The following is a 12,998-nucleotide window of genomic DNA, read 5'->3' on the forward strand; positions in this document are numbered from 1 at the left end:
CCTTATTGAAAAGTTGGTTTGAGAATGCTTTGCCTAATTGAAAAGTTGATTTGAGAATGCTTTGCCTAATTGAAAAGTTGGTTTGACAATGCAAAAGTTGTCTTGCCATCTATATAATTAAAAATCTAATCTTGACCACCTCCTGTTTGCGCTGTATTAATTTTAGGAAAGCTGCTACCACGTACGGTTGTGATTTTTGGCCATCTTACTTAGAGTCCCCCTCCGCTCATCAGGTGCCGCAAATTTTTCCCATCGATTAAAAATAAGAGTTACTGGTGTTTAAAAAATGTTGAGATTTTCTCTTCTGTCAATCACACCATGAAGGCCGTGCCCCTTCTGGTGGGAAGGGGGGATGGACTATAAAACCCAGAAGTGTGGGCATAGCTCGGTCTCTGCAAGATGGAGGAGGGAGGAGTGACGTCTTTCGCTATCTTTAGTGGCTTGCACCCCGCTTGAAATGGTAGGAAACTGCACTTGAATTTGGTGGCCTTGTACTCTGTTTGGAATGGAATTTCAAGGAATAGCCGTGAGTCTACTGCCAGCCCACCACCCATGAGTGAGTGAGCTGCAAGCACAACAGGCTTGAGTGACTGAGCCACCAGCTGAAGAATCCATTCAGCCAGACAATGTCCATAGTAGCCCTCTGGAAACCAGTCCCACAACACCATATTAACGCTCCAGAAAGCCCCCCCCCCCCCACTGGCCACCAATATAGGAATTGGTGGAGAGGTGATATATTGCGTTGGGGGACCAGCCCTCCCGTGTGATGCTGGGACCCAACATCTTATCTGTTTCAATAAGATCCCCTCTCATCCTTCTAAATTCCAGTGTATAAAAGCCCAGTCGCTCCATTCTTTCGACATATGACAGTCCCACCATCCTGAGAATTAACCTGGTGAACCTATGCTGCACTCCCTCAATAGCAAGAATGTCCCTCAAATTTGGAGACCAAAGCTGCACACAATACTCCAGGTGTTGTGACTTCTACGTTAGATTCCTATTTATCGACTATAGCTTTCCCTTCAACACCATAATCCCATCCAAAGTCATCTCCGAACTCTGGGACTTCAGGATCAGGTGCTCGCGACTGGATCCGCGACTGTACCAACAAACCGCAGTTAGTGAGGATAGGTGATAACACCTCCTCCACGATAACTCTCAACAGCAGTGCCAGGCAAGAGTTCCCTCCCATGCCTCCTGTGCATTGGCAACTACTGACAAATTCAGCTGTTTTTTCATCTACAAGTTTGCAGAGACTGCTATAATGGGAGAATCACAAACAGTGACGAGACGGACTGCAGGAAGGTGATAGAGAACTTAGTGAAATGGTGTCAGGACAATAAGCTCTCCCTTAATGTCAGCAACAGACTTCAGTAAGCATGATAGAGTAGATGTCCCAGTCAGCATCAATGGTGTGCATTTGGAAATAGTTGAGAGCTTCAAGTTTGTTGGTGTTAATATCTGATAGTATCTGATCTGTTTAGATAGCATGCAAAACACAGTTTTTCACTGTAACTCAGGACATGACAATAATAAACCTAAACTTTATGAAAGCTTTTCTAAGATCCAAGTGCACTATATCAAATACTCGGTCCTAATCAACACTCTTCCATTCATAATTTAATTGAATTTTTTACTTGGATCTTCTTACTTTCTACCCATTTAATGTGCCATATTTCTAGTCTTCATTTTATTTCCCCCTGTAAAGTAGATAGTAAACTTTGAGAAAATCAGTTCTGTAATAGTGATCCCAGTGGTGCATCATATGTTACTTGAAACTGGAGAAAGATCCATATATATCTGATGCCTGTTTCTTGCTTGCCAGCCAACCTCTATCCATGTCAGTATATGACCTCCTTCACCAGCTATTTTCATTCCCACAATGACCTTTGATGTCTGAAGAAGGGTTTCGACCCGAAACATCACCCATTCCTCTCCAGAGATGCTCCCTGTCCCGATGAGTTACTCCAGCATTTTGTGTCTAACTTCGATTTAAAACAGCATCTGCAGTTCTTTCCTACACATGACCTTTGATGTGATACATTAACAAATGTACAGTGAATCCAACGGTTCCCCTTTGTCCACAGTGCAAGTTATTTGTGCATCAATAAATTGTTCAGAAGGTAGACACAAAATGCTGGAGTAACTCTGAGGGTCAGACAGCATCTCTGGAGAGAAGGAATGGGTGAGATTTCGGGTCGAGACCCTTCTTGAGATAAATTGTTCATTCACGAATTCCTCAAAAATTGCGTTAACTTTGTCTGATCTGATATTTGTTTGCATGTCATTATAGAACATATATTCTTTGTGGCAGACATTAAGTCAAGGACTCTCAATGTATTCAGTTGCACCTACCTTGGTGTAAATTAATCTTTCGGAGCAGGTACACAAATGGCATAAAAAATGCGACTAGTAAAATCAGCATTGTGATTGACACAGCCACAGCTACATTGTCCTTGGCGATACTACCTGCAATTAAAAATAAATTCAAATAAACATACATGTAACATCACATTAGAGAAATGACCATTGTTGCAACAACTAAACTGTTCCCCTCATCTCCCGCAGGCAAGGAAATATGCCAACCCCTCTCCAGTCTTGCCAATTTGCCGACATCAACTGACAATACAGTGACGAGCTTTTGTTGAGTGTAAACCAGCCAGCAGAAAGATAGTGGAAGCTTCTTGATGCTGGCAGACATTGCAATGAATTGTTCTTTGAATGCAGAGGCAGGTCTGTGGACGGCAGCACCGGGAGCCCGCGGGTCCCTGGAGGGAGACCGCTTTTCAGGGCTCTCGCAACGGCGACTTCCCCCGCCCGAGTTGCGGGGTTGAAGAGCTCCTGGAGCGGGGCCTACATCACTGCCCCGCGCGGCTTGGAATGGCCGCGGGACTCTGCGAGCGCACGCCGGGGGCTCTAACATCAAGAACCCGGTGTGCGACCTCGCACCACCCGGCGTGGCTTTAATGGCCGCGGGACAATCGCCATCGCCAGCCGGGGGCTTTGACTTTGACATCGGGGGGGGGGGGGGGGAAGAGTGCAGTGGAGAGATAAGTTTATTTGGCCTTCCATCACAGCAATGTGATGGATGTTGATGTAAATTATGTTGTGTCTTGGGTCTCTTTGTTTGTAATGCATGGCTGCAGAAACGGCATTTCGTTTGGACCTCAAGGGGTCCAAATGACAATTAAATGTATCTTGTATCTTGTATCTTGGCGAGGTGGAATGTGAGTGCCGAGCAACTCTTGTTGCTGGTATGTTGGTGAGGGATAGGTGAGAGCACAGTTAAGGGAAGTAGACATACTTTCCCTTATACATCCAAGGTCAATCGCCTTGCATTTGAATGAATGAATGAAAACTTTATTGTCATTCAGATATACACCTAGACACAGTGCACCTTGAACGAAATTTCGTTGCATTTTACTCTCCAAAATCAAGTAATAGTTAAAAGTTCTAGGTGTGTCCATAAAAATGCCTCATGCGCATGGTTCTGTAAAATAAATATATATAAAAAAGTTTTTAAAAAAGTGTCGATATTTAAAAAGTTCTAGCCTCGGTTTTTTTGATTGTTCAGTAATCTTATGGCCTGGGGGATGAAGCTGTTGCAGACTTATGCTTGCAGTGAAACCTGTTGCCAGAAATGTATTCACTCATACCATCATATACTTTTCTTTATGACAATGTTGCTATTCCCACTGCTCATAACTTCACCTATTCTTGCGACATGGGGAAACTTATGTGGATTTTTTTTCAATCCCATCACTTGAGTCAAGCTGGTAAAAAGTGACTGCCCAAACTCACATCCTTGCAAGACACCATTAGTTAAATCTTTCCAACATGACACCTGACTAATGATCCCCCTGTGTGCTACAATACAGTTGCCATTCCATGAGCATAAACTAATGAGGGATTTTGTGAAATGCCTGGAATTCCAGAGACAGCATCTGGCCTTCCATAATTTATCTATGTTCAGCTGAATCATGCAGGCTGCTGGCCTGAAGTTCTGTTTGGAACCGCTCACAATGACCATTGAACTCTGAACTTCCAGCAGGGTTCACTGGCCTGGTCTTGGTTCACCCGCTACCAGTGGACCTCCTAGTTACGTGCTACCTTCATCTACGTTAAACGTAGGTCTGGTGGTCCAGGTAAAGTATCTTGCAATGTATTGACTGATATAATCATTTGAATCTGACTGCCTTCCTGAGTTAGACCCAAAAAGCTGGAGTAACTCAACGGGATAGGCAACTTGTTTAAGAAGGAACTGCAGATGCTGGAAAATCGAAGGCAGACAAAAATGCTGGAGAAACTCAGCAGGTGAGGCAGCATCTATGGAGCGATGGAAATAGGCAACGTTTCGGGTCGAAACCCTTCTTCAAGGAGGAGAACTTCTTCAAAGTAGGCATACCTTGAGGAGATTTCGCAGTGGAGTAGACAAAATGTTTGAAGCCCCTGTCCTACTGTACGAGGTAATTCAAGAGTTCTCACGAGTTTTACAAAAATCAAACTCATGGTAAGTACGTAGCGGGTACGTCGGAGCTCGTAAAGCTAACGGCAGGTAATCGGGATACGCGGTAAACTCATGAAATAGTGTGAGAAAATGGCCACGAGAGCCCCGAGTACCTACGAATGGCTATTACCGTAATTCTCCAAGTTCGAATCAGGGGAAACTCGTGAGAACTCTTGAATTACCTTGTACAGTGGGACAGGGGCTTCAAACATTTTGTCTACTCCACTGCGAAATCTCCTCAAGGTATGCCTACCTTGAAGAAGTTCTCCTCCTTGAAGAAGGGTTTCGACCCGAAACGTTGCCTATTTCCTTCGCTCCATAGATGCTTTTGTGGATTCTTGACTTCTTTCTTTTCTTAAGTAGCAATGTTACAAAATTTTGAGATTTAAAAAATCAAGTCTGCAATTTATCCCATCAGATGAAGCATAAAAAGAAGTTTAATTTGACACCTAATTCACTTTCATATCTCAAGTATTTAAAAAGTTATGGCCATTTTCATACTCGCAAATTAGCATCTTGTTCCCTATTGATTTTCTATGGATATAACAAAAAAGCTGTGATCGTGTGCTGTCAAAAGCCCATAACCTTCTTAAAAATTAAGAGAACTGAATGAAATGTTCAGTTATCGTAGATTGAACCATTCTGAAACAAATATAAAATAATCTTACTGGGATGACCTGAAATTAAAACATATAATTAGTTAGCTACCCAAGTGTAGCAAATTTCAAACTTCAATTACTAGATCTAAACATCTATCCATTTCTTAATAAATGATTAACATTTTTAAATAGCCCAAGTGTCCAAATAATATTCATAAATAATTCACAATAAAACATGATTTTAAAATCTCATTTACATTAATTTATAGGCCAAATGGAAGGAATTTAGTGTTCAATTGCTGTAAATTAAAGTCCATTTTAAATCAGCTTTGTAGTGGGATTCTGTGAACGCGCTGGTTTAGAACGTTCACATTGCGGTAGATTTGTGCCCTCAAATGCCCAGAAAAATACTGCGGGATATAATGGGGCCAAAATGAGCTACTCGCAATATTAAACTTGTATAAAGGGTTCTAAAAAAGCCCTTTTTAATGTAAAAATAAGGTACATAACGTTAATTATTTGCTTTATAAAACCCTGGGGCTGTGAGAGGTTGCGGGTTTAGAGAGTGATTTTTAAACTACTATAACTATTATACAAGGCCATAAAAACTAATATTACCTTTTGCGACGGGGTCTTTCAGCGATTTTTCGTTAATGATTTACTAGGCTGAACATTTTCGATTGCAACAGCCTAGAGAAAAATCGCGTTTTAAACCCGCCCCCTCAAAACAGCGCCAAAATCACGCACACGGGCTGGGGCAGATTTTCAGCGACGCTTCAGGTAGGCTTAGCAACATTGCTATCTTAAGGCCCTCTTTTCTTTGGGGCCTTTTTTTTCTTCTTCTTTTTTTTTTTTCCTCACATTTTCAAGCACGCAGTCTCCTTAACCATCATCATTCATTTAACGTCAACTACTGCGGACTACACTTCACTACTATCCTCATTCTTCTCTTCTTTCCCTTTTCTCTCTTTTCTATTATAGGTTAAAGTTTAAAAAAAATAAAGAAGTTGTACACGAAGTAGTATGTTGCATATTATGATTAAGATGTATGTACATTGCTTCTAATAAAATAAAATAACATTTAAACAAAAAAGGAAAAAAAAAAAGAATTACCTCGTACAGTGGGACAGGGCTTGAAAAGGAACTGATAGGCAGCATCTCTGGAGAGAGGGAATGGGTGACGTTTCGGGTCGAGGCTTCCTGAATAATGAGTTCATAATTTTTATGTGGTTACAAAATAATATTTGAGCTCATACCTGTAATCAATAAGATGATAGTGATGGCTGTGAGGAATACAATGAGAAGTACATCAGTATAGATGAGCAGCACAGATGTCATGGTTCTCCAAGATTCTTCTTCTAAATGAAAAGAAAAATTGAAAATCGGAGTACATATCTAGACAAATGATTTACTAGATGTTTTAGTGAACAGAAGTGAACACATGTTTGATCAGTTTTAAAGTAATATTGAGTGTCCCAAGCACAAAACAATTCAACAAACTCAGAAATATAATTTATCATTTAAAAATAAATTGGATAGTTATATGGACGGGAAAGGACTGGAGGGTTATGGTCTGAGTGCAGGTAGATGGGACTAGGGGAGAATACGGGTTCGGCACGGACTAGAAGGGCTGAGATGGCCTGTTTCCGTGCTGTAATTGTTATATGGTTATAAATTAACCACACATTTGAATATTCAGAGAGCTCCATCAAACTGTCAACAAGGGGAGAGCTCAGGGAGAGTCAAAAAATACTCATATTATTGATTCTGAAATAAAGCCCTTTCAGTTTGATCATTGCTTATCCATTTGCTAATGGCCAATACACTGCAGTTTGCGAGTGAATGAGGTACAAGTCCACAGTAAACCAACTCTGCAGAATGCTCCCTTTCATCTGGAGGACTACAATGGACATCATCCTGCCAGTGATGGCGATAACTAATCCAAACTGTAGTACTGAATGTAACAATAGGGCAGGGCAGAGCAGCATTATGCCCAGACAGACAAAGGTGTGCTGGTCCTTGATGAAAACTTAACCGCCATAGGATAAAGGCTAAACTGTGCTAATGCTGATGCATTTAATGTAGCTAATGGTAGAAGTTGTTTTGAAGGTCCACTGGTACTGGTGAACTCAGGAAGCCATCACAACCAAACCAAAAGAGATTATGCCAAGGGCTTGGATAAGGGTGGAATTTGCAAAATGTGTTAACCATATAACCATATAACAATTACAGCACGGAAACAGGCCATCTCGGTCCTACAAGTCCATGCCGAACACTTATTTTAGCCTAGTCCCACCTGCCTGCACTCAGACCATAACCCTCCATTCCTTTCCCATCCATATACCTATCTAATTTATTTTTAAATGATACCAATGAACCTGCCTCCACCACTTCCACTGGAAGCTCATTCCACACCGCTACCACTCTCTGAGTAAAGAAGTTCCCCCTCATGTTACCCCTAAACTTCTGTCCCTTAATTCTGAAGTCATGTCCTCTCGTTTGAATCTTCCCTATTCTCAAAGGGAAAAGCTGATCCACATCAACTCTGTCTATCCCTCTTATCATTTTAAAGACCTCTATCAAGTCCCCCCTTAACCTTCTGCGCTCCAGAGAATAAAGACCTAACTTGTTCAACCTATCTCTGTAACTTAGTTGTTGAAACCCAGGCAACATTCTAGTAAATCTCCTCTGTACTCTCTCTATTTTGTTGACATCCTTCCTATAATTGGGCGACCCGAAGTACCTATTCAATTCTTCTGCCATTTCCTTGTTGCCCATAATAATTTCACTCGTGTCTGCCTTCAAGGGACCCACATTTGACTTTGCCAAACAGCTTACTGGTTCCTTTATCATTGTTACTTTTTTTTGCATATCTTTCATTTATGGTTCTTTATCTCTCCACATCACCGTCTATATCTCTTGTTTCCCTTATCTCTAACCAGACTGAAGAAGGATGGGAGGAGGTATGATTCAGGTCACTGTGGAAGTAGGTGGGTTTGTAGTAGATGTCAGTTGATAGTCTGTTTCCTGTGATTACGGCAGAGAGATCAAGAAAGGAAAGAGGTATCAGAGATAGTTCAGGTAAATTTGAGGGCAGGGTGGAAGTTAGCGGTTAAGTTAATGAAATCATTAAGCTCTACATGAATGCAGTCGGTGATATTGAGAAAGAGTTGGAGGATGGTGCCAGTGTATATATGGAAGAACTGTTTGATATTACTAACAAACATGCATAGCTGGGCCCATGTGAGTGCCCATGGCTACAACTTTAACTTGAAGAAAGTAAGAGGAGCCAAAAGAGAAGATGTTGCAGGTGAGGACAGGCGGGAGAGACTGTTAGCAGAGGGGAATTGATTCAAGAAGGAACCAGATGGCCTTGAACCCTTTCTGGTGGGGAAGGTGGTATAAAGGTGAGTTAACGGGGGCCTAGAAATTGAAAGTTATTGAAGAATTGAAGGAGAGCGAGGTGTCCTGATGTCGGCTTGAAGGGACACAAAATGCTGGAGTATATCAGCAGGCAGATCTGGCAGCATCTGAGGAGCACATGGATCCACAATGTTTCAGGCCAGGGCCTTTCTTCAGATGGATTGTAATGGGGAGGGGGGGGAGAAAGCTGGAATTGAGGAGAGGCAGGACAAAACCTGGCAGGTAATAGGTTGGTGCAGGTGAGGAGGTTTTATGGAAGGCAGATGGTTGGCAAAAGGCCAGAGATGAAAAGACAAAATGAAGCATGAGAGAATGATTGAATTGTTGCAGATTGTGCAGAAACTTGAGGCCTCCAGGTGGGGCACAGGGGAGAGAGGGAGCGGGGAATGTAGGGGGCAGGATTGTAGTTACTTAAAGTTGGAGAATTCAATGGTCATACCATTGGGTTTTACAGATAGAATGGAATCTGAATATATTACACACATACCTGTGTCTGAATTCCTCTTCCGCCACAGATATCCCGCTATCATAAGAATCAATATTAGCCAAACCAAAACTGTGATCAACAAGACAATCGATTCCTTTGCTTTGATGGAAAAGCCTGCAATAAAAAATAAATGAGTTTACTAAATTACTACCACAACTACCCATTGTTGCAACAAACTGTTCCACTGTTGCATTGCTTGTCAGGGAAGATATTATAGCAGTGCTTTGGCAGGATAGATTAGTGGGCTCGTCTAGGGAGGCTATTTGGGTGGAACTGGGCAATGGGAAAGCTGCAGCAACACTTATAGGGGTGTATTATAGACCGCCTAATGGGGAGCGAGAATTGGAAGAGTAAATATGTAAGGAGATGGCAGATATTAGTAGTAAGCACAAGGTAGTGATTGTGGGAGATTTCAATTTTCCACACAGACTGGGAAACACATTCTGTAAATGGGCTGGGTGGTTTGGAGTTTGTAAACTGTGTGCAGGATAGTTTTTTGCAGCAATACATAGAGGTACCTACTAGAGAAGGGGGAGTGCTGGACCTCCTGTTAGGAAATGAGACGGGTCAGGGGGCAGAGGTATGCGTTGGGGAACAGTTCGGGTCCAGTGATCACAATACCATCAGTTTCAATATAATTATGGAGAGGGTCAGAACTGGACCTAGGGTTGAGATTTTTGATTGGAGAAAGGCTAACTTTGAGGAGATGCGAAAGGATTTAAAAGGAGTGAATTGGGACATTTTGTTTGATGGGAAGGATGTGGAGGAGAAATGGAGGACATTTAAAGATGACATTTTAAGAATTTACAGAATCTTTATGTCCCTGTTCGGTTGAAAGGAAATAGTAAAAATTGGAAATAGCCCTGGTTTTCAAGGGAAATTGGACACTTGGTTCGGAAAAAGAGAGAGATCTACAATAATTATAGGCAGCATGGAGTAAATGAGGTGCTTGAGGGGTATAAAGAATGTAAAAAGAATCTTAAGAAAGAAATTAGAAAAGTTAAAAGAAGATATGAGGTTGCTTTGGCAAGTAAGGTGAAAGTAAATCCAAAGGGTTTCTGCAGCTATATTAATAGCAAAAGGATAACTAGGGATAAAATTGGTCCATTAGAGAGTCAGAGTGGGCAGCCATCTGCAGAGCCAAAAGAGATGGGGGAGATAGAACCGTATAACAATTACAGCACGGAAACAGGCCATCTCGGCCCTACAAGTCCGTGCCGAACAATTATTTTAGCCTAGTCCCATCTACCCGCACTCAGACCATAACCCTCCATTCCCTTCCCATCCATATACCTATCCAATTTATTTTTAAATAATAAAATCGAACCTGCCTCCACCACTTCCGCTGGAAGCTCATTCCACACAGCTACCACTCTCCGAGTACAGAAATTCCCCCTCATGTTACCCCTAAACTTCTGTCCCTTAATTCTGAAGTCATGTCCTCTTGTTTGAATCTTCCCTATTCTCAAAGGGAAAAGCTGATCCACATCAACTCGGTCTATCCCTCTCATCATTTTAAAGACCTCTATCAAGTCTCCCCTAACCTTCTGCGCTCCAGAGAATAAAGACCTAACTTATTCAACCTTTCTCTGTAACTTAGTTGTTGAAACCCAGGCAACATTCTAGTAAATCTCCTCTGTACTCTCTCTATTTTGTTGACATCCTTCCTATAATTGAGCGACCAAAGTTGTACACCATACTCCAGAATTGGTCTCACCAATGCCTTGTACAATTTTAACATTACATCCCAACTTCTATACTCAAATGCTCTGGTTTATAAAGGCTAGCATACCAAAAGCTTTCTTTACCACCCTATCTACATGAGATTCCCCCTTCAGGGAACTATGCACATTTATTCCTAGATCCCTCTGTTCAACTGCATTCGCTACCATTTACCATGTACGTCCATGTACGAGATATTGAACAGTTTTTTTTTCTTCGGTATTCACCAAGGAGAAGGATATTGAATTATGTGAGGTAAGGGAAACAAGTAGAGTAGCTGTGGAAACTATGAGATTCAAAGAAAAAGAAGTACTGACACTTTTGAAAAAATAAAAGTGGATAAGTCTCCAGATCCAGACAGGATATTCCCTAGGACATTGAGGGAAATTAGTGTAGAAATAGCAGGGGCTATGACAGAAATATTTCAATTGTCATTAGAAACGGGAATAGTGCTGGAGGATTGGCGTATTGCGCATATTGTTCCATTGTTTAAAAAGGGTTCTAAGAGTAAACCTAGCAATTATAGACCTCTTAGTTTGACGTCAGTGGTGGGCAAATTAATGGAAAGAATACTTAGAAATAATATATATAAACATCTGGATAAACAGGGTCTGATTAGGAACAGTCAACATGGATTTGTGTCTGGAAGGTCATGTTTGACTAATCTTCTTGAATTTTTTGAAGAGGTTACTCGGGAAATTGATGAGGGTAAAGCAGTGGATATTGTATATATGGACTTCAGTAAGGCCTTTGACAAGGTTCCTCATGGAAGGTTGGTTAAGAAGGTTCAATTGTACGGTATTTATGGTGGAGTAGCAAGATGGATTCAACAGTGGCTGAATGGGAAATGCCAGAGAGTAATGGTGGATGGCTGTTTGTCAGGTTGGGGGCCAGTGACTAGTGGGGTGCCACAGGGATTTGTGTTGAGTCCACTGTTTTACTTAGAGAGTGGTAGCTGTGTGGAATGAGCTTCCTGTGGAGGTGGTGGAGGCAGGTTCGATTTTATCATTTAAAAATAAATTGGATAGTTATATGGACGGGAAAGGAATGGAGGGTTATGGTCTGAGTGCAGGTAGATGGGACTAGGGGAGAATAAGTATTCGGCACGGAGTAGAAGGGCCGAGATGGCCTGTTTCCGTGCTGTAATTGTTATATGGTTATACTTATCCCAGCAGAAAAATGAAAATGCCAATCCCTGCCCTATCTTGTGAGCTTTGACCACAGCTCTAAGCCAAACTAACTCTACATGCACTCTGAGGAGGGTGAACATTACACTGAACTGCTATTGCAGCCAACAACAGATGATTTCTGGACCTTGTTCAGTCTTCCTCACGAGTCTCCAGTCCAGTCTTTTCCTGTCATCTTCAGCCAATATTGTGCTGCTCCAGTTGTTGCTGGGATGAATTTAGTTTAATAGAGCATGGAAACAGGCCATTCGGCCCACCAAGTCCGTGCTGACCAACGGTCCCTGTACATTAGCATTATCCTACACGCTCAAGGGACAATTTACAATATTTATCAAAGTCAATTAACCTACAAACGTCTTTGGAATGTGGGAGGAAACTGGAGCACCCTGGGAAAACCCAAGCAGTCACAGGGAGAACATACAAACACCGTACAGACAACACCCAGTCAGGGTTGAACTCAAGTTTCTGGCGCTGTAAGGCAGCAACTCTACCGTGCCATATGCGCCATGCGTGCCACCTGAACGGACAACAGGGAATCCAGGAGATGATCTATGGTTTGCTTCTTCCTACATCCACAAGTCCGTTGCTGCTTCGTTCAACAGTCCTGCAAACTCACTGGGAAATTGCCAAATCTTCCATCTTCAATCTGATCAGTCTGTCGTATCTGCTACTCATAGCTGGAGCCAAATGCCAGCGCCTCATTGTGGAGCATTCCTTTCTGTCCCGATTCCACTTTACAATCTGATACCTCGCATTATTTTACCCCAGAGGGTAGTTCTGGTTGATGTCTAGAATGTGGATCATTTCTTTGAGCAGGGACCACTGAATTTCTCCAAGGAGAAAAGAAACCTGCAGTTTTACAGCACCTTTCACTTACTGTCCAGAAGCGGCTCTCAGCCAATGAAGTACTTCAAGTACAGTCACTGTGAAGGGAACAAGGTATCCAATCTGCACTGAGCTGGGCTGAACAAATAGCAATATAGACATAGAAACATAGAAATTAGGTGCAGGAGTAGGCCATTCGGCCCTTCGAGCCTGCACCACCATTCAATATGATCATGGCTGATCATCCA

The 12,998-nt window shown here is 42.1% G+C and overlaps 1 protein-coding gene across 1 annotated transcript in view; it reads right to left on the minus strand.

Moving 5' to 3' along the window:
• LOC129694469 (uncharacterized) overlaps positions 1–9,189 on the minus strand; it is a 37,821-nt gene extending 28,632 nt beyond the window's left edge. The window contains exons 1-3 of the mRNA XM_055631186.1: positions 9,017–9,189; positions 6,363–6,464; positions 2,356–2,469 (exon numbers count right to left, since the gene is read on the minus strand). Of these exons, the coding sequence (XP_055487161.1) occupies positions 2,356–2,469; positions 6,363–6,464; positions 9,017–9,059 (259 nt within the window). The 5' untranslated portion in view covers positions 9,060–9,189. The remainder of the gene's footprint in view (positions 1–2,355; positions 2,470–6,362; positions 6,465–9,016) is intronic.
• Positions 9,190–12,998: the final 3,809 nt, after the last annotated feature.

Source organism: Leucoraja erinacea, unplaced genomic scaffold, assembly GCF_028641065.1.
Source record: "Leucoraja erinacea ecotype New England unplaced genomic scaffold, Leri_hhj_1 Leri_67S, whole genome shotgun sequence".
Classification (NCBI taxonomy): Eukaryota; Metazoa; Chordata; class Chondrichthyes; order Rajiformes; family Rajidae; genus Leucoraja; species Leucoraja erinaceus.